At 47.5% G+C, this 27,071-nt stretch overlaps 1 protein-coding gene across 4 annotated transcripts in view; it reads left to right on the top strand.

Annotated features, from left to right (window-relative positions):
* LOC112576703 (zinc finger homeobox protein 4-like) overlaps positions 1 to 27,071 on the top strand; it is a 145,345-nt gene that overhangs the window by 76,391 nt on the left and 41,883 nt on the right. For 3 of the 4 annotated variants that reach the window (XM_025259354.1, XM_025259353.1, XM_025259355.1), the window contains 2 exons: positions 22,124 to 22,449; positions 22,806 to 25,747. In XM_025259354.1, the coding sequence (XP_025115139.1) occupies positions 22,178 to 22,449; positions 22,806 to 25,747 (3,214 nt within the window). In that variant the 5' untranslated portion in view covers positions 22,124 to 22,177. Of the gene's footprint in view, positions 1 to 14,537; positions 14,913 to 22,123; positions 22,450 to 22,805; positions 25,748 to 27,071 lie in introns of those variants that run through there. The other variant, XM_025259356.1, reaches the window with a different exon arrangement.

The following is a 27,071-nucleotide window of genomic DNA, read 5'->3' as shown; positions in this document are numbered from 1 at the left end:
AAGTACTGCTGATCATATAAAGATGTGCACGATTGAATAGGTTAGTACTTGCTAAATAAATATATCGTCGCATCCAGCACTCTCAGACCTCATGCCGCAGTCTTCAGTTGGTTTTCTTGATAAACTCTCGTTTCTTGTGAATCTCACCCTCCCATGCTTTGGTCTTTTCCGGCAGGAACTGAGAAAGTCGGCAGTATTTATTTTACATCTCTGCACCTACGTGTACTAACTTGCAAGACCAACAAATGCCAAAGTTCACAGAGAGGGTGGAGGGGATTGAGGGAGAGCGGAGGGCAGGAAAGAAGGAGAAGTAACCAAAGCAGGTCAAGCCGAGCGCATCTTCAAGTGCTCGCCCACATTATCGGCTCACTCCTCTTTCTATTCCTTCTCTATCCCCTCCTCGTCTCCGATAGTAAACACTTTAGACATTTGGCTTAAGAACTCTGTGATCGCTCTGCATTTTTTCAGAGCACTGCTGTTTATCTTCGGGCGGTGCACCATTAACCTATCTCGTTAATTACTCCTAATTACGGGTAATTCATTGGCATACCGGCTGTCCCGAGATGGCTTGTGAATTTATTACTTACAGGTGTACCGTTTCCAAGTCCCGACTCTTTATAATACTGCGCACTGGCCAGGTTTAGTCATTTCTCGTACACCTGGACCTTCGTCCGCGATGAACAACAGGCACCGTGTCGACGAGGACGACTGCTTTGCATCGCTGTGTATACAGACTACTTCTCTGATTTACATTATGTTAATTTGATTGTCTTTGCGATATTTCTAGAGAATCCCAGGCAAAAAACTGACCTAGTTGAATAAACGTGGTATTATTGTAAGGCACCCACCCCTTCGGACGGTTAGGGTTAAGAAATGATGATGATGATGAGGAGGAGGAGGAGGAGGAGGAGGAGGATGTTGTCGCAAGCGTGCACGTGTCCTTCGTAAAGTTCTGCTCAGCCTGAGGAGCAGACACAAATATGAGCAACCTCTGATCAGACTGCGATGAACAGGTTGATGAAAGTGTGAGGAACAGAAGGCTTGAGAGTTGGGTGATGAGGAAGGGGGACGCCCTCCATGGCGATTCTTCTCATGTCACAGCTAGAAATTACCAACCCCTTGCAATTGCTTGCAGACGGAGGTTGGCCAAGTTGTCAGTTGACACGGCCAAGAATTTTACACCGATGTCAACACTTGTAGTTCTCCATCCAGTTTGTTTCACTGGCGCTTTGTGATGCAGACGTTGTTTCTGGACCACGAGTTGTCTTTTTATTTTAAAGCCTGACCGCTGTTCCCTCCCGTAATTTCCCTATGGTGCCTGTAGTGCAGACAGGTAGACAGACATACATATATATTGTTGATGGTCACTGGTGCGGGTCAGTCCTTGTCTGATGTGCTCCACGGACATCTTAACGAGAGCTACATCAGGAATGTGCACGTTCTTGCTTGCTGCTGCTGCAGGCCGTGCACCTCACCTTTTGTTCCCAGGCACCTGCATGCCCCGCGCTCGGCTTGATCACCTTAATGAGGCTGCTTGGTCGTGTAGACAACAACTCCTGGAAACGGAAGGCAATTAGGAAGGGGAACAGGTGGGGAGGATGGGAGGGTTGTATATAACTTGCTTGTTTGTAAGTACGATGGTTGATTCGTAAGAATTACGGGTTAGGTGGGTTTTAATAACTTCTGCTGATGGTGAGAATGGGAATTGTTACTCGTGTAAGTACAACTGCTGGTCGTGTGAGAAGTTGTTTTTAGAATCATTGGTCAGTTGTTTTAAGTCACTCGAGTTGCTGGTGGCGTGAGAAAAGATTGTTTTTCGCGCGAATGAGTATTGTGAGTGTGATTTCGGGTCACGTGAGATGAGTGGCTGGTCACTTTGAATGTTTGTCATATCCCGAGAGAGAAATTGTTGGTCAAGTGGTTAGTTCTATGTGAGAGAGTTGTCGGTAGTGTCCCTCATACAAGTGAGGATTGTTTGCCGCGTTAATTAGAAACTATTGGTCACGTGAGTAGGATTTCCAGTTCTGGCGAGCAGAAATTGTTGGCCGTGTGAGTTAAAAGTAAATAGAGTTAATAACATTTTAACCCGAGCAAGCGGTCAAATCTGTCATGTAAGATAATCCTGGAGAAAATTTAACAAAACAAATTAGGTAAGATAATCCTGGTGAAAGTTTAAGAAAAAAAAAAGAAAAAACAAAACGTTGCGTGTGGGCGGGTTCACTCCCCCTGAAGCTGTCGTTTCATGTGAAACCGTCCGTCTGCTCGTGTCATTGTGACTTTCTTCGGTAACGGTCTCGCGTTACACCTCATGAACATCCGGGTAAGTTGTAATTTGATTTTTAAAAAAAACTGATTATTATAAATCATCGTTAGCTTCCCGACACGCGCACTGTTCTCGCTGTGGTTCGTTCGGATAGTACTTCACCACACCACCGCCCACCACCAAAATCAAACTTGTGGGAAACAGACATTTAATCATTCGTCGTCTTGTCAATAAATACTCCACACCCAGATCTCTTGTAGCAAGAATGAATGAACAAAAAAGAACAGGTAAACTCGATTAACGACAGTTGGGAGAAATTGCTTTTGTTTCCCTTGTTCTTCGTTCATTGTGAATACGAGATCACGACTAACGATGGTTTGTCTTTTTTTTTTCCCCGTCTTTTCTTTCGCTGCAAACACTTACCTCCCGTTCAAAGACACAATTAATGTGAGTAAATATAATCTTTGCTGCCTCTAAACTGTGTTCATTTCACCTTTGCTGTATTTTCTCTCAGCATAACTTTTATTTTTAGGAAAGTAAACCTCAAGCCCTCAATACTTCTCGGAAACAAATGATATGGTTGATATAAATGAGAGTGGCAAGCAGTGACTACAGGCACAAGATGACTACCGAGTGTCGTCGACTCATAACTTACAAGCGGGAGGATTCTTTATCTAGTGTGTAACAATGTTCCCTTGTATGTCAACTGGATGGGTGCAGTAATTGAGGAGTACATCTGTGGAGAAGCCGCCAGCAATTGAGAGCAAGAGGCGTGCATGGAGCTGCTTGTTAGCAACACGATGGCTGAAATCATCTTGTGGACAGTCCTGGCGATTGCTTGTTAAGTGCTGGAGACAGCGTGTGATCTGCCTGCTGAGGTTTGTTACAATGTGTGGTCGACTTGAAAAACGTGTGAAATGCTCTATTTCAGCTTGGAAATAGCTTCTCAAAACAACTCAGTCGCAAGTGAGCAACCGTAAATCTTCATCTGAAAGGGGTGAATACTTCACAAACAACTATTTTTACCCGTCAACACTGTATAAGCTGTGTATTTAGCGTATGCATCAAGTATCGTCATCAAAGCTTTATGTGCAGTCTCTACTTTCGAGGAGGTCTGTTAGCTTATTTGTGACCACTTTATGGAACATCGTAGAGTTCTGGGTTCGAATCTCCTGTCGGAACACACTTTTTTTTTCTCTGGATGTCATAAGGGTGGCCATGAGGGGTTTTCTGTGAGTACTCCTTTTTTCCTCCTTCAGTAACCACCCCGCCGCCTCATCATCATAGTGTAAAATCACACTAGGATGAACCTACCTAAAGGAAAAGAAAGAAAATCAACAGCAACCATCTAGAACTATGTTTACTATTTCTGTATTTAAGATGGGGAATATCCTTAAGTGTACTTTTTCCATCGGATTACTAACGATTTATCTGCGGTGATGCCTGAGTTATTTATCTCCATGCAGTTTTGTGAGTGCATGCCACTGTCTGGACCGTCGTGCTAGTACTGGTGGCGTGTGTCGTCGCTGTTGTTGCTGTGGGTTCGACCCGCGGTACGCCAGCGTCAGCGTGCAGGTAATGAAGGTCGGCACGAACGACACCACGCTGCAGCCGAACCCTCGACTCTCAACTCTCAAGTCGCACTAATCAGGCCAAGACTGGCTGCTTGAACGGCACTAATCTGAAATGTCATTGCCGGGAATTGGTCGCCATTGATCTGGCGGGCTTGAAGCTGCTTAGCACGGCGGGCTAAATCTGTACATTGTTTAGCTGCTGCTGAAAGGAGTCGACATGGGGCTGGCATAATCCCGTCACATATGTGCTAGCAATTCTTTTGTTTGTTGTGCGGCTAACGTAATCTCCACCCGCCCACCCTCCTTCTCTCCCTCTTTCTCCGTCTCTCTCCCACCTTTTCACTCCATCCCATCCCCTCCACCCCATCCACTCTTGGTCCTGCTCGGCTCTCATTCACTGTTTTTTTTTTTTCTCTCTCTCTCCCGGCAATGTTCTTCGGGAACTGGAAAAGCCGTCAGCGTTGATGAGCCTGTTAAGTCTTTTGTTTGCCCTGCCGAGTAATAGCCTGCAGCCCCGTGCCTCTTGCACTCGGGTAAAGACAAAGCCATGTATCTGAACTGTGCAGGGCGAGCGTGCCTTGTCTGGAGGTGATGACGCTGGCAATTACACCTCATCTACCTTTCCCTGCACGCTTGCTCCTTCTCCATCCTCTCACCCCGACACTCCCACCTACCCACCCCTGTACAACCCTTTTGTTCACCTACGCCCCACCTTTCTGCTCCAGCCACGTGAGGGTCCGTCGCTCCTTCTTCTGGTGGTGCTGCTGTTGCTGCCGCCGCCGCCGCATCCGACACAAACTAATTCATTAGGACATGGCGTGGTTACCAGGTGAGATCAATGCACAGATGGTTTGAGATTGGTGCTGGAGTTTGACTTTGCTGCTTCTCTTTCATACCTTTGGCCTGTCGAGTGTGAGAGAGTGAGAGAGAGGACAATAATTAGTGTTCGTCACTAATTAGCAGGAATCGTGATGAGTTTCACTCCCTGAGGTCAAGGACATGAACCTATGCTTTTAGGTGTTTTGGTTAATTAATTTTGTTCTTGTGTTTCTTGTCTCCTAGACTTTCGAGGCCCGTGTCGGCCCTCGACAAGCTTTATTCTCGCATCCTGGCCTGTTCTCGCGGTATTCTCTCCAGCACCTCACCCACTTCTCCCCCACAACACACCCACCCGTGCATCCCTGCTGCTTTATTCTCATTCGCCAGGCTCCAGTTGTGCTGCAGCCTGGCTCGTGAAATCTGATCAGGCCTGAAGAAGTCACCGTAGCTTCCAATCCATTGTACCACTTAATGACTGATTGTCTGTGATAATTGTTCCACAGACATGCAAATCGGCCGTGCTGGTGCGTGATGCTTCGAGTTCGCGCTGCAGCAGACAGAGAGAAACCTGGGTCACAGCTTTTGTCTGGGTGTGAGTGAGAGAGAGATGGAGGCACTCTGGTCACAGACAGTTAAGTTTGAGACACATGGGGAGCGATGAAAGGTGTCCTGCGTGACACTGCCGGACCTCCTGACCACACACACCCTCACCTCGTCCTCTGTCACCTGTTGGAAAGTTCAGCCGTGACCGCTGACTAAGCAGCATGCCATGCGCGTGCGTGCCTATTACCAGCCGGACCTCGTCCTCCTACATGACAAAAGGCACCTCGAGGGCTTAATGGCGTCATACAGTGTCTCAACCCACCCACCCCAACACGCATTCGGCGAACGAGACGGCGGGCACCGGTCCGATTGCTGTGTACCCAAACCCACACTACAATCACATCGCCCTGTTGTCAGCGACAGTCGTACCCGTCCCGTCACCTTTTGCATCTCCCTGCTCACCTCATTCCCCTCCCACCCTCCTACCCACCGCAGAAGTGCTTAATACCCTTCCTTCCTCCCGTCACTACCCCACCCTAACCCTCCACCCTTTTCGAAAAAGCTTTACGACCCGAACCAGTCAGTAGTAAACATCACAGACAGTTGCTGCTTGTTATAGTCAATATTTAGTTCTGAAGGATGACAATTAACGGGTCTCCCACCCTCCATAATCCCCCTCACCACCCTCTCGGACGTCTGGTCCAAGCAGTCCTCGCGCGTACCTGTAGAGGTCAATCACTCGCCGTGTGACCCTTTGTCTCCCTCGCCTCTCACCTCCCCCGGAGTTGTCAGCGCCGCCGTCCCATCCAGAATCTTCTGCTGGTCAGACTGTTTGCTGGTCATCTTGCTTCGTCACGAGGAAAGCTGGGGTGTGGTCAGTGTTGGCGACGTCGACCCTGGGGCTGCGGCCTCTCTCTTTCCGTTACATACCCCATCAAGTAGGTGTAGCATCTGACGGTTGTTTCTTGCTTCAAACATTTTTTTTTTTTGGTCGAGGTTGTTTTTAAAAAAAAAACATTTTGGGAGCTCCGTTGACACCCTCGTGTTGCTCTCTACTTTTCTTCTGGGCGATTCCGGAAGACGCGGCGTGTCTGCTGTGAAACGTAATCTTGATTGCGGGAGGACATGGAGGGATGGAGGGAAGGGGAGAGAGAGACCGCACACAAGAGAGAGGGAGAGCGAGCCGCTACACATGCTGTCCCACCGCATAAGTAGCTTTGTAACGGCACTGGCAGCGGGTGGCAGTGGTAGCGGTCCGCGGCGTGGTTGACGTGAAGTAGTCGTGTGGAGGGAGGGAGACGGGAGGGGAGAGACAGTGTGGGAGGTAGCGGGGCAGGAGACGTCGCGGAGGCCACTGGGCCCCGGGGTTGTGTTCACTGCGTGTGTCGCCCGCCCCTGCCGCTGCGGGCAGACCTAGCCACTGCTACTGCGACCACTCACCCTCGCGCGCTCCTATTCTCTCTCTCCTCTTCTCTCTCTCCTCTTTCTCTTTTTTGGCGTTCGGGGCTTGGGGCTCCTGCCGCTGCTCGCGCGCACGCGCGTGTGTGTGTGTGCGTGTGTGCGTGCTGCCTGCCTGCCTGCCTTGCTTTTACTGCGGAACAAGCTCGCTTAATGTGCGCCTTCTCATTAGTGGCTCTGACCCTTGCCGCATAATAATGGCCGTTTGGGCAACAATTATTCTCCACGACTCCGTCGCGGGGCGAGTCCTGCAGAAAGTGATAGATGACGTCAAACTAATAAATCGATAGGGCCGAGGGGAAGAGAGGGGATCAGAGGTTGTGGTGGGTGGTGGTGGTGGTGGTGTGGTGGTGGTAGGGGTGAGTAGGAGAAAGATTGTTATGCTTTATAAGCGTCCGTGCCCGCGGAGGGGACAAGGGGAAGGGACAGACTAGTCTGGTGGAAGGAGACGGACGGTGGGAGGGGAATGCAGTGGCGGTTACTACACACACGCATGCCACCTTGGCGGTGACGTTGAGGGAGAACTAGGGGGGCGGGAGGGGAAAAGAGAGTGAGGCGGGGGACGAGAGAGAGAGAGGCCCGATACTTGGGTCTCATTAGGATTTCCCTCCGACATTCGTTAGTCAGATTTGTCTCTGTCGCCAGCAGAATGACGCCGGGATGCCAGGCTCGGCTCCAGTGTAAGCCGAGATTTGTCCGCCAATCACACACGGCTGCACCGTTGTTCAGCAATAGGTAAGAGACCGGCTTGTTTTTATTTTTTCACCATTTTGTTTTTTTAACGACTGCTGCGCGTGTGTATTGTACCTTTCCATCCTTGTCTGGATGTTGTCATCCACCACACCCTGCAAGTGAAGGGTGGGCGGGGGTAGGGTGGGATGTAACACTAACCTCATTACCCACTGCAAGTGTGTCGCGGCGTGTCTCATGCTCGGCCAGTCTGGAGACTGAAACAGGACCCCCCACCCTCTACCCCTTCATCCACCCCAGGATCGATCGGCGGCGGTCTTGCTGTGAATCTGTTTTTGGCCAAAGATTTTTGTGCTCCCCCTCTCTCTTTTCCTCCGTTGGAGAGGATTGTTGCACGACCTGTTGCAGTTGTCTGCGACTGGCACGAGAGTCACTCGGTGCGGCGGATCACATTTCGGAGCGTTTTCTTGCGCCGTGCAAGGTCGGGGTCCGTGTTACGGGTGTTAGACAAACATGCGTGGTGTTTGTAAGGGGGGTGGGCAAAAAAATTATTGTGTGTGGAAACTGTAAGAGTGGATGTTACACACGGAAAGGTAACCATATGCGCCGCAATGATGAGATTGAAGGAGTAGGACAACGATAAGTATAGCGACTTTTTTTTTTCTCTCTCTATTTCACTCTTTCCATAATTCATGATTGGAAACAGTTCGGAATCTTCTTCACGTGGCGGATTATGTCTGTTTTGTGCTTCGGTAAATCACCTGTTGTTTTCTTGTCCTGCTCCTTTGACCCTCCACTCTTGTGTGTCGAGAGAAATGTGTACATGCGTGCACGGTACTCCCGCTCCCCTGCCCCCAACCACCCCACCCCAGCAGTGTAGTAAACAAGGTGTAACACAAAAGCTAGAGGCGGGAAAGTCTTCATGTCTCAGTTCTGTTGGTGAAAGATTATCGCCGGCTTTTTTTTTCTTTTCTTCTTGTGGGTTTCGCCTTGAACTACCGGGGCGTTCTACTTGACTGACTTCAGTAATTCATCGCAGACCTTCGGCCTCCATGGCTTTCTCCCATACCCCTACCCACCTCCTAAATGAAAGAGACAGTGACTTGCCCCTTGTTACCCGAACAGAATCGGGTGGGAGAGAGAGGGGGGGAGCTGATTGATAGTCAGATTCGGGGAAACGTGGGGTGAGCGGTCACGCTAGTAAGGTGTATCCTTTCCACAGTCTGCAACTCTGGGTGGAGCTGCCGATGAAAGAGTGACGAAGTCCGTGTTTCGGTATTTTTCTTGTTCGTATTCTTCTCTCGCCAGTCATTGAGTCAAGTCGGTAACAAACGGCCTCTTATCAGATACAGCGAGAATTCAGGTTTCAAATGTTTTCACGAATTCCAGAAGAGAAGTTTTGGAGGCTGCTTTTGTGCACCAGGTCCCTGGGCGTGAGAAAAAAAAAAGCTAGTTTGATGAAGATGTACAGCTGTTCAAGATAACATTGCTGTTGTTATTATTATTAGATCATATAGAAGAATGTGTTATAACGACTTAAAGTTATTTACAGGATGAGCCGGCACCAGCTCCGTTCTGGTGGCTTTTCGAACCGTTTTTCTGCAAACAAACGGCTTCCCGTAGTATCTGTCCCGCTGCAATTTGTTGTGATGGCGAGATTTTCCTTTGCTGCATGTCCCCTCACCCTGTCCAGTCTGTATCCACTTATTTATTAACACCCCTCCCTTCGCGAAAAAAAGATCAACCTATCATATAATGTGTTGGTCGGCGAAGCCTTATCTTCTCGTAATCACCTGCCTGCTGCAGAATCTGAGCTCGTTTATGGAAGGACTTCTTTTTTCTGGTTGTCTAGCTCAATAGGAAAGTTTCCATTTTCAGACAGTTGTGGGGAGAAGGGTAATGGAGGAAAATAGGAAAGCGGAGTACCTGTAAAAGAAACTCCCGACGGCCAACCCATACAGATAACATCCCGAGACGGGATTTGAACCCAAGACGTTAGTTTCTGCATTTGTGACAACCGAGTGTCTTACCCTACTACACTACGAGCGTTCCCACTCTCCTCCACCATTTTTTTTTACTACCGGATGCTTTGTAGTACTCAGTAAATTTTGTTCCTTATTACCCCGTCTTCCGTTTATCTGGATGCTCATCCACCAGGTTAATTACTATTTACTCTTTATTACATAAAACGTGTTTGTATGTCGTACCCAGCATGCCCTGTTTTACCTTTCCCGAACATTCTAGGTACAAAGAATTTTAATCTGTAATCGCGCAGGTGTGAGAGGACCGTGAAGGGAGAGTACCCACTAGAGGAAGTAAATTACCTGGCTTGAAGATCTGAACAGTTCTGATAAACTCAAAACTTCAGATTTGTTGAAACTGATAATCTCAGGGGCCTTGCTCTATTTTTTAAATAGATATATACATAAACAGTAGTGTGAGAGGTGTGTGTAGTGGCAATGAAGAGGTGTACAAAGTTACACGTGTACTTTGATCGCAAATCCTTTTGTAATCACCTCGACCACTAACCGTTCACGCTCATCTGTAATGTCTTCAGTTTTGGAGAAAGAATAATTACCAACACTGGATTAAAATCCCTTTGTGTGTTGCACAACACGACAGCTGCACGAGCAACAACACGTGCGGATTGAGCTTATGGGGGTTGGGGGAGGGGAAGTAGATAAGACATCAGAACCGATGTCAGACCGATCCAGGTGTCAAAAGGCGAAGGTTTGTGAAAGGAGCAGTGAAAGGTAGAGAACAGCCACAACTCACCTTCGTCATTATGCTGCTGCATCCAGAAATGAGTGAGTAGGAACAGCTGCGTTCTTTAGTCGAGGGCAAAAATCTATGGAGATATAATATCACTGGTCTAGGATCAGAGCGGGAAGGCTGTCTTCAAATACAACATCGACAGGTGGGATTAGAGGAGCACAACTGGACAGGCTAGGAGGGAGAGAGAGACCACGAGGCCAGTGGATGGCCGGTCCTAAAGCTTAGGACAGAAGACGGATTGTGACCATTATCGTTATTCATTTCTCTCGTCTTGTCTGCTGTCGAACGAGGACTGGTTTCCAGGTAAGCGACTCGAGTGTTGATATTGTGGGGACCGTACACCTGTACAAAGTCCTGCTTCAGCCTTGTTCCCCCCTCCCCAAACCCTCCCGGCCAAATTAGCACTCCTGTTCCGCGCTCTGCTCCTTTGTTCTTGGGGCTTTTATGTCACGTGCTTTGCTGGCTGGAGGGAGGAGGTGTGGGGTCGCGGTGGTGTCTCGCTCGGGGTCGGTCTCTTGTTTAATTACAGGATCAACAACGGACCGCTGACTTGCGGAAGGGGAAAGGGGAAAGACTCAGGTAAGCTGAATCTCGGGATATGTGTGTATGAGATGTGTGTATGTGGAGAAGGGGGGAAAGAGTCACTTGAGGGGGAGGACACGCACGTGTTGTCGGCTGAGTTCGGGGACGGTTCACACGGCAGCGGTCACCGCTTGTAGCGGGATTGGCGGTGCTTCGTTAGCCGTGTACCTTGATTAGAAGGTTCGAAACACACAGCAGACCAGCAGTCAATGAGCGTGCAACGTATGAAATCCAGGTACATTTTATTCCTCCCCTCCACTACCACACCTCCACCTCTCCCCGTAAGCGAACAGTGCTCATGTCTGAATTTTTCTACTAAAATAATCAGGCTGATGACGGGGTGGATGAGAGAGAGAGACTGTAGAAAGTCTCCATCGTGGCTTGTCATCGGTGTGTGTGGAGGGGGGGGGGGAGGCGGACACGTGTGTGTGTGTGTGCGCACGCGTGACGTCCGGCAGTTCGCTGGCTGGATCACCTCGGCTTGGACATTGTGACAAGGTGTTGACAGGATACAGTTAGCGAGGCGTGGGGACAGCTGTTGTGTTTATAACAGGAACAACACGAGAGGTAATTAACCATCATCTCTTTTCTCTCTATCAAGCCACACACACATCCACACGCCTCATGGCCACACACGATAGTTCACACGTGCACGCACTTTTTTTCTCTCTCTCCAAAGTCTTACGCGTGCTGAATGTAAATCGACTAATTCGTTCGTTGTCTCGGCACTTCACTCGTTCAGAATATTTACATCAAGCAGGCGTGTGTGCGTGTACACGTACACGTGCATGTCTTGTCTTCCACTTGCTGCTTCACACAGCCAGGCGGTGTGTGTGTGAGTATGTGAGAGAGAGAAAGAAGTCGGGGGAGGAGGGGAAGTGTGAGCAGCAGGAGGAGCAAGAAGCGCTCGGCGAGCGTTTGTTCAGCCGGACCTGTTGCGCGCGCGTAACGGAGCTGTGCAGCGTGCCACCAAGACCGCTCGCGGCGGGCGGGCGCGGCAACAACGCGCGGTGTGCGCCGCCATTCCTGGAGGAGGGGAGAGAACCGTTGTGAGTATTGACCTCTCGCTCAGGGCTCGGTGTGAAGTGGGGGAGATGATAAAAGGGCAGCCACAGCTTAGCGTAACCGAGAGCGGGAGCCGGGGCAGCCCCAGCTTAGTGGGGAACAGGGAGACACGGGCAGGAGATACAAGCCAGCCACAAAGGCGATGGATGACTCACGGGAGTTTTTTTTTTTCTTCTAAGAATTTTTTTTTTTACACAGCGATTTCTTTTCGCGAGCTGATGTAATCACCGTGCGCTTTTGATTGTAAATGGTTGATGTCTGTAGATGAGGTCTGATTTAAGACGACGACGCCTGTTTATCTGAAGACTGCAGTGGATCCTGTAGTGGTGTGGAGGATTCCTTTCTTACAGCAATGCTCTCTCTCTCAGCGCCTGCTTGTACTTTGTTCACACAAATACACAAATTTCACCTTACGTGGTAGGCCAATGAATTCAGGGAAAGAAGAAAAACTCGCTTGGTATTCACTACTTGCTAATTTTTTAACTTGAAAAAACAAAAATCGAAACGAACAATTAAGTTAAGTGCCGATAGTTCGATTGTCATTTACATTGTAGGTGAAATGGTCGTCTGCTGGAAATAAAATGTTAAAGTGTCAACCCTGACCCCTCTCCCAATCAAACAACCACCAGGAGTCTGACCCTCCTAATTTTTTCTTTTGAGAGAAAGAAGGTGGATTTGTTCGTGTTTCAGGTTTCTGGGTTGATTTCTGGTCTTCTTACCTGAGTGCAGTAGTGCTAACAGGTTACAAGGCAAACAGTGTTCACAGGAGACGAACGACTGTGCAACATTCTCCAGGTCGTGCACTTTGTCCTGTGCTCAGCAAGAGAGAAGTCACCGCGCGTGCGTGCATGTTTATGTTCGTTCACCCCAACGTCTTATCGAAGGGTTGAGGGAAGGAAGGAAGACCTTAAAACAACTTTGATTTTCGGCCCCCTCCGGTCAGCGGTGTCGCGACTCGAGACTGGCGTGTTTGTCAGACAGACCTTGGCATGTTTTGTGTGTGTGTGTGTGCAAAGAACCATACAGGCGCATTCTGATTAATTTTGCAATTAGCTTGCAATATTCATATTGCAGAGGTAGGGAAAATATCGATTTTCAATTAGACTGACGCTGATGTGCAAATTATTCTCGTCCGTGGACTAGTAGCTGGTTTCCATGGAAATAAGGAACTTGTTTTGTCAGAACTAAGATTTTCTAATTGTTGCTGTAGGCCAGGAAACTGCTTTATGGATTTTTTTTCTTTGACGTAAGTACATAATTGTCTCCGTGGAAATTTGTCTGAAAGATTTCCGCGTAATTGACAGGGGAGCTAATCAGCCTGCACACGCCTGACTCGGCTCGACGTCTGCAACTCGGCGTTGGACAGAGCACGTGGGCGCCTCTCGCCGTCGCAGTCGATGATGACGATGTTGTCGGTCGCGAGGGATGGGAGGGTGAGCTTATTCGCAGCTTGTCATCGTTTTTTTTTTGTTTTTTTTTTTTTGAAGACAAGTCACATTGCCAACTTTTTCGCACCTTCACCTGTAGCCATCGCTCTCAACGCCCTCGCCCCACCTTCGTTAAGAATCGAACGTGCAACGTTCGCACGCGAACTGCTCGCTTCATCCACTGCGACACAACAGCTTCAACAGCGGATTTGAAAGTAATGAAAATGTCCATTGTTACTTTTTAGTTTTTAAAAATGTTTTGCGTTGTGAACACTGTTCCTTAATAATGACGATGTCGGTGACATGAAAGTTGTCAAAAGTCTCTCTCTCAGTCGTAGCCAGATTCGTGTCTTGCCCTGTAACAAGTTTTATTGCTCGACTACCGAAAACCCTGACCGGAAACAAATGAAATGTTTTTACCTCTCAGTCTCACCAAAATCTGTACTTTTTTTTTTTTTAGGTCAACAGAGGTATCTAGCTCGGTCCCAACTTCTTTGCCCACCCCACACACTTATCGTTAGTCTTTCTGTTTCTGTTATCACCACATTCGGCTCTTCACAACACCAACACCACATCTGTAACACGAAATTATCCGAAATCTCTTACGATTGAATGTCAGGCCCCGGATCAAGATGTCCAAGGTGCCGTTAGGTCTTCAGCAACAGGCAAACATCGCTCCTCGCTTTTATTTCATCTCTTCACGTCAGTCAGTCTCCTCATCACACAGTCCTCCCATCAACCCTCTCTCCCCACAAACACTTTTCCCATAGCGCCGCTGGCTTACTCTCGTCATCGTCATGTTGCGAGGCTGTCATTGACGATGACTGCTGTCTCAGTCTCCGCGAGACTGTCTACACACACAGCGCTTGTTTTCAGTCAGAAACTCATTATTGTGAGCAAGGCGGCATGCTTATGAGCCGTCATAAGCGAGATTCTCGTGTTGGCGTGGCGGGCGAGGGAGAGGGAAGAGGGGTGGGAGTCGGGAGGAAAAGCATAGGGCAGGTTCGAGCGCTCGTGGCGACCCCGGGCGAGAAAAGCCCATGTCCCAGAGCCCACCGCAGACGTCGGGGTCCTTTTCCAAGCGGGAACGGGGTGCGGGGATGGGAGGAGGAAACGGTTGTGGATGGGAGTGGGTTGTAGCAGAAGAGATTGTTGGAACTAATCAGCACAGGCCAGGCAAATTACAGAGACGGATGCTCAACAAATCATTAACACATGCAAGGGAGGGGCCAAGACGATTGGCGGGCGGGGAGGTGGCCAGGGAGGGAGGTCGGGAGGGGTTGTTTGCTTTTAGCACAAAAAAAAAGTGAGGAAGGTAGGTTTGTGGAGGGTGGGCGAGAGGGTAGGTGCGGATGGGTGGGGGGGACAGGGAAGGAGCTGGAGGGGAGGAGGTTGGTCAGAAAAGATGCGAGGTGGGCGACTCCGCTAAAGCGCAGGAAATAAAAGTGAAAAAGGGGAGGTCAGAAAGTCACTGGAGCTGCCTCCCAACAAAGCTGGTGTTGAGCTGGCTGGCTGTCTAGCGGCACCTGTGCTTGTTGCCGTGCTATCTGCCGCGCCTGATCATAATTATTCCCACTTATTTGCGGTATCATAGGCTGGCGTTAGATTGGCAACTCCTCCAGTGTACAGCCGCCCTCCAACAAGGCTCGCCACGATTAGCACCCGCAACATGAAAACACAAGGATTGTAGCTTTGTGCGGCTTGGCGTCGTCAAAGGTTGGTCTCTTCACTTTCTTCCTTCTCTGATTCTGCCCCGTGCGTGCATGTGTATGTTGTTGTTGTTGTTCGCGCTGGGGCACGATGCAGTTTGTCGATTGAGATGCTTTAGCTAGGATAGATTATTGTTTAAAAGATGTTGGTAAACACTTGCTAGCCCTTCTAGTCTTGTTCAAACATCTTTGGTAACCAAACACGCGCCTGCGCTGTATGAGTGTGAGAACGAGTGTATCTGAGAGAGAGAGAGAGGGAAGAAGAGAGTGAATGAAAATGTAGGGCCGCTCGTGGCAACACCTTTACAACTCGCATGTCGCGAAGTCGGGATCCTTCCCCTCCTCCCCCGTAACACACCCTCCTCCCCTGGGAGCAGATCGCTGTGTTCGTGCCCTGATATACACGTACAACTACTCTACACTTTTATTGATCACGCACGCGGGCTGGCGGCAAGGTGTCGTAAAAGGGGCAGTTAGCATGGCGTGGTCGTAACCACGGGTCACACGGTGGGGGCGCACTTTGTCCTGTACAACATGGCGGGGTGGGGCACGTACCCGTCACTTCACACCCTCCGTCGAGGACATGGCCGGGGTTCTCGCCTCTTGCCCCCCAACATCTCACGGAGGTTGTAAGCAAGTTTTCAAAGTGATTTCAGAGGACCGTTGGGTGACTGTTTTGTTTTACTGATACTGTTGTAAAGCAAGGCGTGGTTTATGTATGCTGCGTGAAGGTCTACTTCTGTTTCTTGATTGGATTCACGGCGCTTAGACTTGGTGTTTGGTTTCCCCGCTTGGTGTATGTTTCCTAATCACTGTCATTCACTCACGTCCACTTTCTTCATCCCTCTCTCTCTCAGAGAAAAATACAGTTTTCATTTCGGTTTTATTCGCGTCTGTTCATCTACAGCGGTATTATTATTATTGTTCTGATTTCTAATATAAAACGCATATAAATTAAAATACTGTCGATTGTACATCTACTTGATTCACAATTTGTTGAGCGCAGAGACAGAGGTGTAGTATAAATTACCTCGGGGGAGATGGGGAGCTACTATCTCACCCTGCTGGGGAAACCACCTACACCTTTCGAGTGGAGTTAAATTCCTTAACAGTGTTTCTTTTTTGAAGTTTATCGCTATGAAGTACCATCTGCACCTCCTCTTTTTTTCAATTATTTAATTTTAAATTTTTGAAGCACAGCGCGCTTGCATGTGATAAAGCTGTTTGACGGTGACTACAAGCTGGCGAGCCGAGGTGTGGAAGGAGGCAAGCTCGCGTCAAGCGCAGAACCCGGATGTGGTTTCTGTGAGAGAAACTGATAACAGTATCCCGCGAGCTAACGACACTTGGCCTGCCCGCCCGCCACGGCTCACCCCCGCCACATTTATCGGGCATAAAAGACAGCTGGTCCTCTCCCCCCGTTTTTCCTCCACTCGAAGGACAACGATGTGTCCAGGTGATGATGGTGGGGTAGGGTGCAAGACACGGGTGCAGCGAATACAGAAAAGACAAAGTCTTCCCTCCCTCCCCATCACTTCTGGCAGTTCGAAAACCTTGGTTGTCTGATCTTCAGTCTTGTAGTAACAGGAAAGGCACTAGAGACCTGTCAGACCAAAATGGCAGCAGAAGGCGAAAGGTTGAAGCGAGATTTGCTTTGAGGTTTTATGTCCACCGAGACGGGATGCAGACTGGGGTTCCTAGAGTGTTTGACATCAATTGTGCGTCTCTATCCACCCTGCTTTTCCAACCTTCCCCTCCCAGCCACACAGATATCGTGTGCATGGAGTGTGGTGTGCCGGCTTGTTTTACATCTGGAAACCACCCCCACCCTTTTTACCTTCTTCCGCCACTCCTTGCCCCCGTGTCTTCGCGCGATATCCTCACATGACAATGTGGCTGTTCATTTGGCCCCCGGTGCTCCGTGTCGGCTCTGATCCTTGGCTGACTCTTCGCTTTTTCTGCTTTTTCGGCTGCTGCCCAGGAAGCCATTTTGCCTGGCAGCAGCGGCCCACCCCCATATCCAAACTGCATCGTGATTGACACCAGTTGTGGGGCTGATGAGCTTGCCATTCACACTGGCGCGCGGTGTGGCGTACCGGCTCAGTGGAGCTACTGCACTAAGACAGGGGGTAATAGAGGAGGCGCTGGAAAGGCTAGGGGGAAGGGTGCCTGCACTCTCCTCCCTCTCTCCCTCCCTTCCCCTGGCTGTCCCCTCCTTTGACCCGTTAGTGTAAAATGCCACCTTCAGCGCTCCGGAGGTTTTCCCCTCCTCCACCTACTGCCGGTGCCTTTCAGTTGGAGGCTGTGATAGCTCCTGGGTATCGGCGTTTTAGCTAGAGTGGTGGAGCAGGAATTAGGCTCTTTTGTGCGCATGCGTGCCTGTGTGCTTTAAAAAAAAAATTAACCCCCACCAGATTAGTGTGCAGCGCGAGTTTTGATACATTACGGCATGACACGTTCTGTTTACGTGGTCACGGCGTAACTGGGTAATAAACGTGTTAATGACCCCGACTGGTTTGTAGCACATTAATACCTTGTCTACCACGCCCTCTTGTTTTGTTTGTGTTTTGTTTATGAAGTCTTAAGCTAACATCGACGCTCGAGACTGGACTGTCCACGAGTATGCCTTGTCCTCATGGAGGTTGTTAACATTTTCGCTGTGTGTTTACATGTAAGAGATGACAAAGGGCAGCTTTTCTAATTTTCTTCTTTTGAAGGGGTGTAAGGAGAATGATGCCGTCTGGAGGGGTTGACCTGTCCGGAAGCTGAAATGGCGGACCGGGTGAGGCGGCCCTGCCCATCAATCCACCTTCGTCATAACTAGTACGTTAATCCCGTTGACGGCGAGAACTGTAAATAACAGCGAAAACATGGCGCACATCTGTCGAGACACGCAAAAGGCCAGTTCGCAAGACATTCTCTCGGGCAAGAAACACTTTCCTACATAACACCGAGCGCTAACCACTCCTCCCCCACCCACCCAGCGAGGAGCAACTCGTCGACAGTGAAGCCACTTGGTCCGGGGACGAGGGCAAGGGTTACCACCGCGCGTGTAATCTTCACAGAGAGAGCGAGAGATGGGAGGAAGGAGGACGGGGCTCCTTCGATTGTCTGTCGGATTGGGCCCGGCGCGGCCCGGACAAAAACAATGTTTTTTGGCTTTGTGCAGCGACCCATGAGAACGGGAGGTGTACCACTTCGTGCCCCTCACCCACCCACCCCATTCCGATCCGAACTGCCACCTTTCATTTCCTTAGCTTCGTGCTGACATGTACAGGAATGCTTCATGCCAGAATGGGGTGTGGGGGGAGTCGTCCGCGGCCAGAGAAAAGGGGCATTGAAAAACGGGTTGCGTTAGAAATTTTCTCCACTCTTGACTGGCATATTGAGATGAGAGATACTGCATGGGAGGGGGTTGGGGAGGATATTTGCTAAACACTAATGGGGAAATGACGCATAGGCACACACAGCATTTTCATAAAGGAAAAAAGTAATAAGAGCAACAATCAGAAAAATGTCGGAACACGTTGGCTTTACACAAGGGAAACTGTTAACACAAATCTTATTCCCAAACTTCTTCATGTGTAATATACGGGGAAAGTTTTTTTAATTAAATGTTCTTTTCACTTGCCATATTCTGTACCTTCTTCATCCCCTTCCAGCCGGCTCCTGTCTATAAAGAATGCAGAAGAAAAGGAGGGGAGGGGTCCTTCTGGGTTCGGTTTCCTCTCAAGTATTCGGTCACTCGCATGCGAGGGCGCGTGTAAGCAGCTATGTTTTAAATCTTAGTTTTACAGTTTTTATGTCGTCTTTTGTTTAACGTTCTGAACCATTTCTCCTGGCAAAACCGAGGCGAAGACAGTGCTGTAGCTGCTCTGCCATCAGTCTCTCACACACATCGAATGAAAAAAAAACCTGGAAATCTAGACGAATAATTGCAGGGCAAAGAAATTTGTGGTTGACAGTTGTTCCAATGCATCACGAACAATGGCCTTCGGTACAACTTTCCCCTCCTTCCCCCTACTAACCAACCCCACCCCCACCTCTTGTCTTTCTACGCTGTCAGGTTCCCTGGCTCTGCAAGAATTATATCTGCGGATCAATGAGCCATTTCATCAATATCACCTTCCTCTCAGAAAATTGCAACCAGAAAGTCAGCTGCAGCCTGAGAACAAAGCCAAAGAAAATAATTAATTGCGGCAGAGCCGACCCCATTTTTCACTCCAGGAAAAACATCTTGCTATTGCTCTGTGTCTGTCAGCCGGTACCGATGGGTACCGCCTCAACTTGATGCTTAAAAATGAGCGAGGGCAGAACGACGAGGGCTGGGGAAGGGGGAGAACAGAAAGGGAGTTGGCAGAGAGTGGCGAATATGGAGGATTGAGGGAGAGGGGGGAAGAATTTCTCTCTTTTTTTTTTTCCAAGGTTCGAAGAGAAATGTGGGGGAGGGAGGCGTTAGTTCGTCATCAGCGAGAGAGAAATAACGGGGTTTTTTGTCTCGGCGAGCCGGCTTTCAGGCCTTTCTCTCGCTCTGGAAGGCGAGCTGGTGAGGAAAGACCGAAATGTGAGAAAGAAGGAGCATGTATAGATACTTCACAATCAAGCCTTGGAATGCTACTAGAGGTTTTATTGGGGCGTTCCTTAATACCAGCTGCACCCTGCTCCTTTAAGTTGCCGCTCAGCAGTGATCACAAGAACAACATCACTGCTTTTTGTCTGGAAGATGAAGTGGTAGTGAAACTAGCTAAAACTGTACATAAAGATGGTCATATGGAAAAAAAAAGTGGGTGGAAGGGGAGGAGATTTCTGGGGCAAGAGAAGTAACTCTCTTACCTCAGTATTTCAAGGTGTTTAGAAGCAGATTTTATTAAGATGAAGAGAAGGTGTTTTTAAAAAAATTATTTCACCACCCGATACCCATAAACCATGTAAAATTTCTTGTTGTAAAATTAAATTTCTTCACGTATTCCAATGTCTTAAAAATTTTTTCGAAATTGCGGAAAAAGTTTAAAAAAGAAACTTTGATAGCCTGAATGCAGAGTCAAGAGTTGCAGGTGATTTTTCTTCCTTGAGCTTTGTTCTTACTCCCCCAGTTCCTACTTATCACTAAGGTGGAGCCTAAGAGGAAGATGTATAGTATAGTTTCTGAAATCATAGCAGAGCCGATGACTTCTGGCCCTGCTGTTCAGCTGTTAGCTTTATTTAAATAACTGCAATGGAAATAGTTTGGAACATTACAAGAAGAAAAATATTGCTATGAGGATATCATGGAGGCATTCAGTTGCTCATTTTCGCCAAAGAAAGGAAAAAGTTCATTCCTGCAGCCATAGGCTTTTTACTGGCAATTAAAAACACTAAAAAGGTTTGAGACGTCTATCTTAACTGTTTTCACCAACTGGCTGCAGTCTGTCTCATTTATTTCTGTATTTTATGCAGATTTCAGTGCAGCGTGTCCAAATTCTAGTTTTACCAATTTTTTGTTTTGTTTTGCAAAACAGTGTGTTCTGGAAAATGAGTTTCCTTTCATACGGCAGTAAACATTTTTCTGGAGTCTTCAAAGTTCCTTGGGTGGTACAGGAAATTTTAGTTTCTGAGATTTTACCTCCTCCCATACATCTTCCCTCTCTAAAATACATCTGTCACTTTCTTAATATTTTAACGAGTATTTTACTTTTTTTTTAACATCAAACTTTCTCTTCTAATTTTTTCTCTCTTCTTTTTCTTTCTCTACCCATAAAAAAAGCACACAGTACAATTTAAAAAAATAAATAGAAATGTATCCCCTGAATTTTTTCAAAAGATAAACATGATTAAACGTTGTTAAAGTGATTTAATTACCCTGTCTATTTGCATGCAGTAATTAAGATATTGTAAACAGGCCTCGTGCATCACATGGAAGAGGTATGCCCGATTAAATGCATGATTAGACGACAGAATAAAATAATTAAGGAAATGCCTTTAAACATGGCTCTCACATTTCAGCATTGAATAAATTGAGCTTTGGGTGGATGGGCTTTACTGTGTGCCCCAGTGGGGCATGCTGGGAAGCTATCTAACATCTGCATCTTGGAATAGCACCTAGCCAGCGCAGGTAGACAGTCATAAAAATTACAATTATCATGTCTTCATGTAGAAGAGGGATGGTAGCAAAGGGTTTTTGCAGGCTGATGTAAAAATATTCAGTTTGATTTAGGTCTGGAGGTGATGTTGTTTTGTTTCTGTCTGTGGCAGCATTTCACAGCATCTTATCACACCATATGACTGATCTTTCTAACATGCTAAGGCTGGGCCATCACACCCTCTCTCTTCTTTTATTACTCAGTTAGCCCACAAGGGGGAAATGTAAAACATCTTTTCTTTGCAAACTTTTCTTAGAAACCATTTTGGTTGGAAAGGCACATGAAGGGAGTAGGTAGTACCTTTCATATCTTGTTTTGAAGCATTTTTTAAAGTCATTCCCAAAAGACATCTGTTTAAAGTCAGGTCAAAAAGATGTACATCCATTGAGCATATGTTAGCTAGCCTCAGCAAGTTCAATCTGTCAAGGAAAGACTTTATTCATGATTTTGTTAAGGAGAATCCTAACATAAATCGAGGCAGTTGTTTAGTTTCCAGAAAGTCTCTTGTCATCAGTTCTGAAAGTGTGAGCAGTGCTGACCAGTACAACTTAGTACCAGTACAAAGTACCAAAGAGGAATGTAAAACATGTCTGAGCACTTGGCAATGTAACAGTCATAATCTTGGCAGAAGAATTTACTTGGCATGGTTATGTTCTAACATATGCTTTAGTCACATGAAAGCCAGAACTAATGTGATGGTGGGTCCCATGCAGTGAATTTTATCAAAATTATTTCCTTTTTATTATTTATATCGACAGCATTTAAAGCACTGTTGAAGATTGATAGGTATACAGGTTTTTTGTGTCTTCAGTACAAGTGGTAGTGTTCACTCCCTATGCCCAGGCTCTTTACTGTATAATTCTGACCATTATTGTGTGATGTGGAATGATCAAAGTCACATGACTGTAGATGCAATCGATCCGGTCCAGTGTGAAGGATGGTAAGAGCAGCAAGGCCTACTGAAAGTGATATGGTGAAAATTGTTTAGACAGTAAAGTTTACCGTAACTATATATTTTATGATAACTGATAATTTAGTCCATTTCCTGATGTCATGTGGCACCCGGACAGCTAATGATAGCAGCCTATAATTGTTCCAGGAACTCCATCTGCTTCTGAAATGAAATGGCCACCAGCCTGCAGTGGACAGAAGAATGGACGTCACTTCCTTGAAACCGAGTGTCAATCAAGCATCCCGCATGATTCCGCACGTCACTCCTGCCTCTCCTTCCCTCAGTCACAGCGCACACAGGCTGCAGAAGCTCTGCCAGCAGGAGGGAGATGACTGTGACCGAGGTGAGCTTGTCTCCCCAGTGCATCCAGTCACCCTGTCCTTCAAAATGGCATCTGCAGCAGGTGCCCCGCAGAACTTGGACAGACAGATGATGGTTGGCCGCAATGGGTTTTTGGATAGAAATTCGTTTGGGTAAGCATGTCCAGGTTTCACCCAAATTAGCTTTCTTAATTTTGTCTAGATTTTGATTTTTGTTTGGGGTGGGGGAAGGAGGCTTTCAAAATATTCAATATGGCATTCCTTTGCATGATACTAAATTCATCAGACGAAGAGTTTTACTTGAAGTTGATATTGGATGCTAGACTATAGGATACCAAGTTTTTTAAGGATGGTATGCAATAATAGTAATAGCAACAACAGTTGATTACCTATCTCTGCCCTTACTAAGGCTTGATATACTTCACAAAATGATTATCTCACCAACAGATAACATTATATAGCTACTAATGTCTGCAGTTTCTGATAAATTGGTCTTTTTCATTCTACAGTCTTTTGAAAGATTCAGGGCTTGGAGTTGACCAGGATAACAACTTGTCACCAGACATCTCAGTCATGCAGCTGTCATCAGGTAACCCAGGCATTGGGATGATGAGCGGCAAGCAGTGCCTGGGATTTGGTGAAGCTGGCATGGGCTCAGAGGAAGACGAGGAGATGCCACTGGAATGTGTGAAGTGTGGGCAGGACTTCCACAACATGCAAGACTATGTGGACCATGCATGCCATGTACGTAAAGCATCTCTGTTGGCAGGCACGCAGGACTTCCAAGTCGAGAGAGATGCGTATTGTGGTCTGAGTGGGGACAAGACAGAGGGTTACCAGAGTGATGTGGAAACCTTCAATGGTAAGATCGTGTACAATCCAGATGGATCAGCATACATCATTGAGGGCAGTGATTCAGAAGATAGCGATCTGGAGGGGCTGGATGTGCCAAAGTTAGAAGGTGCTATTGTGGACAGAAAAGGACTTGCTACTTGGCCTTCAGCTCCACCTATTCCACCAATCGCTAGTGCAGTTTTTGTCCCTAAAAACACTTCTGGTTGGAGCAACCTTCTCAGGACCTCTTCCACTGATTCTGTTCATGGAAAGAGCCATGGTGCTCCTCTGATGCACAGTTTTAGGGTGTATGATGTGCGCCATCTGCGAGGCACAGGTGGCTCAGAATACAAGGTCATAGACACTAGCAGTGGGAATGAGCCACAGGGTCAAGAGCTCCCAGCCAAACCAATTCTGATGTGCTTCATTTGCAAGCTGTCATTTGGATATGCAAAGTCTTTCTTAACTCATGCTACTGGAGAACATAACATGAACCTCATTGAAGCTGAAAGGACTTTAATCTTAAGACCTACAGCTTCAGCAATAATACAGGGTATTGGTAAAGACAAGGACCCCCTGATGTCTTTCCTGGAACCTTTACAGCTGCCTCCTAGCAACAAAAGCAGCTGCACTGGGTCAGGAGGTCAGGCCACCAGCACAAGCAACCTGCCGTTCTTCTTTCCCCCAGCCGCCAGCACACCTGTTTCCAAACACCAGACAGCACCTACCAAAGTCAGCTACGTGTACACCAAACCTAAGATGTCCAAAGATATCACACGGTCCCCTCTCTCGGACAACCTAGATCAGCATTCAGATGATTCCTGTTCTAAAGTGTCCACAGATTTCTGGCATGCGCACTGCAAAGAGCAGGCATCAACCCCAAGCACTGACGAAAACAGCACTGAGCACGACGGTAACCTGATGCAGTCTTGCAGGCCAGAGCATGTGACCAGCAAGAACATTGTGCCTTCACCAAGGCCGACCAATACCTCATCGCCAACCTCCATCACGGACTCTCATAATTTTGAAGCCTCGAAGCAAGATGCATCAGAGCCAATGTGTGTGCAGGAATCGATGCCCATTTCCAGTGCTTCCTTGGCATCATTGACTGGAGAACATCTCGGTTTCTTTGGCTCCTGTGATGAACATCCCCAGGGTAGAACCCAGGATGTCGAATGCCCCAAGTGTGACATGGTCCTTAGTTCATCCCAGTCTCTTGGAGGCCACCTCACCATGATGCATTCTCGCAACTCTTGCAAAACGCTCAAATGTCCAAAATGTAACTGGCACTACAAATACCAAGAAACGCTTGAGATCCACATGAAGGAAAAACACCCAGACAATGATGCTCAGTGCTTCTGGTGCATGAGAAATGAACCACATCCTCGACTTGCCCGCGGGGAGACATATTCATGTGGCTATAAGCCCTACCGTTGTGAAGTGTGTAACTATTCCACAACAACTAAGGGTAACCTCAGCATTCATATGCAGTCAGACAAACACATGAATAATATGCAGGAACTGGCCAATGGCAGCACAGACATGAAATTAGCAGGTACAAGCAACCACAGCAACTCCACCCAAAACAAACCTTACCATGAAGACTCGCAGTTCAAAAAGATGAAGCCCAAGCAGCCATGGCGCTGCGAGGTGTGCAACTACGAGACGATGGTTGCGCGCAACTTGCGCATCCACATCACAAGCGAGAAACACACCCACAACATGATGGTTCTGCAGCAGAACGTGAAGCACATGCAACGGGATATGCAAATACACATGAACCAGCTGATCATGATGGGTCAGCAAGACCCATCCGTGTTTGGGCTGCCGAACCCCCTGAACCCAGGAATCTACCCCTATGACCAGACCATGCTGGTCCCTGGGACGCCTCCTGGATTCGACATCCCCATCAGTATGGCCCATGAAAATGGTGCGCCCCCTGAGGAAGTCATCTCAGATATGTCTGATGCCAGCAAGCTTTTCCAGTGCTGCATCTGCAACCAACACTTCACAGACAATCTTGACGCCCTGCACCAGCACCTTCAACTGGACCGCACAAAACAGAGGGAGTCGGAGAACATCAGCATTGCCAATGGCACGTACATATGCAACCTGTGCACCTATAAGACCAACCTCAAGGCTAACTTCCAGCTGCACTGCAAGACAGACAAGCATATCCAGCGCTTGCAGATGGTCAACCACATCAAGGAGGGTGGGCCTGAGAACGAGTGGAAGTTGGGCTTCATCAATGCCAGCAACCCAACGCAGGTGCGCTGCAATGCATGCAACTTCTACACCAGCAGCGTGCACAAGCTGCAGGTGCATGCTTCCAGCATCCAGCACGAGAGCAACGCTACGGTGTTCCGCCTTCTGCAGCTGGCCTTGATGCGGCTGCAGTCCAGTCTGGGCACAAACAACATCGGACGCTACTACTACAGGTGTGTCCTCTGTGAATGCAATGTACGCACCAAGCAAACCATGGTGCACCATGCCAGGACTCTCAAACATATTCAGCATGAACAAGCTGGGCAGCTGGCAATTGATCCCAGGGACATCTTTGTAGCTGTGACATTGCATGATGGAGAGAATATCATCTATGAGTATGATGACGACATTGGTAAGTGAGGCTTATGGCTTCATTTTCCTTGCTTATTTGTGCATATATGCAGACATTTCCAATCTTAAATAGGCAATTTCCATGTGTGGAAAAAAAAAGATGATTTTATCAAAGGTTGGTACAAGGATGGACATGTCCTAGTGCTCTTTTTATTGCTACAGTTAAAATCCACTTTTTGAGGGGCACAAGTAAAACATGAATTGGTCATACACAGACCACTTTCTTACCTAATAGTTGAAGATATTGATGAGGGAAATTGACTAATTAATATTTGATTGACTGTAGTACACTATTGAATAGCAGATGGGTGATGACCGTTAAGGTAATGCATCGTGCAACTCATGCAGATTTTCTCCATCTTGCCAGTCTCTACAAATTTTTTTTGAAAGAAAAGACATTTTAGTTAGAAATCTTGGTTTTAAAATAATACTGATAATTTCTACTTGAAGCTGCTTCATAACCCACACAAAAACTCCATTGCTAGAGTCCTGGATAGCAGCTTTTAGTTCGTAGAAGATACTGTTCTTTTGACAGTAACCATAAATAACATGCTATTTGGCATGTGTGACAGTTTCTTTTACCTTAGAAACATTTCAAAGTTGGCATTTTGCATCATACTTATTGTCAACAATGAGATAACTGCTCAGATAACTAGTTTGCTCAAATAGATGTAAGCAGACTAGACCAAAATTTGTACGATGCAAGTGTACAGCTTGCGTTTTATAATGTAAGTACAAGTGCATAGACATATGGAAGATCAGTAACTCAAACCAGATTTTGGTGGTGTCCCCTTTAATACAAAAAATTACTTAAAGAAACACGGTGGTAGAGGGATTATTAAATGAGTTGAGCAGAGATGGACAAAGGGTCTCTGGGCTCCACACCCACACTGTCCACAAAACGCATCACTACATGCCAGTCACAAAAATGTGTGCCGAACAAAAATCAAAGAGCAGGCAAACAATACCGGTTTTGTCAAAGCGAAGATGAGCCAGAGGAGACAGCCGGCGCAAGGTTAAAAAAAAAAAAGAAGAAAAAAGGGGGGAGAGGGAGAAGGAATTTATCTGAGGAGCAAGAGCGTTATTGGGGAGGGGACCGCCGGCCATGAGCGGTAGGGTGTTTACAGCAGTAGCAGGACCTGTGTGTTGAATTTCCTAAATCAATTCAGGACAGAGAAGGAGAGGGCTCATTATTGAGGCCCTCCTATCACACAGACTCATAAAGGTCAGCCTCTTTTCTTGTCAGGAATGCGCGTTGCCCCTGGCAACAGCCACCACCTTTGTTTAACTTCTTAACACTGATATGCAGCCATGAATGGTTTCAC

This window comes from Pomacea canaliculata, linkage group LG12 (genome assembly GCF_003073045.1).
Source record: "Pomacea canaliculata isolate SZHN2017 linkage group LG12, ASM307304v1, whole genome shotgun sequence".
NCBI classification, from domain to species: Eukaryota; Metazoa; Mollusca; class Gastropoda; order Architaenioglossa; family Ampullariidae; genus Pomacea; species Pomacea canaliculata.
The sequence above is the reverse complement of the archived record's forward strand: the minus strand, read 5'-3'. Positions and strand labels throughout refer to the sequence as shown.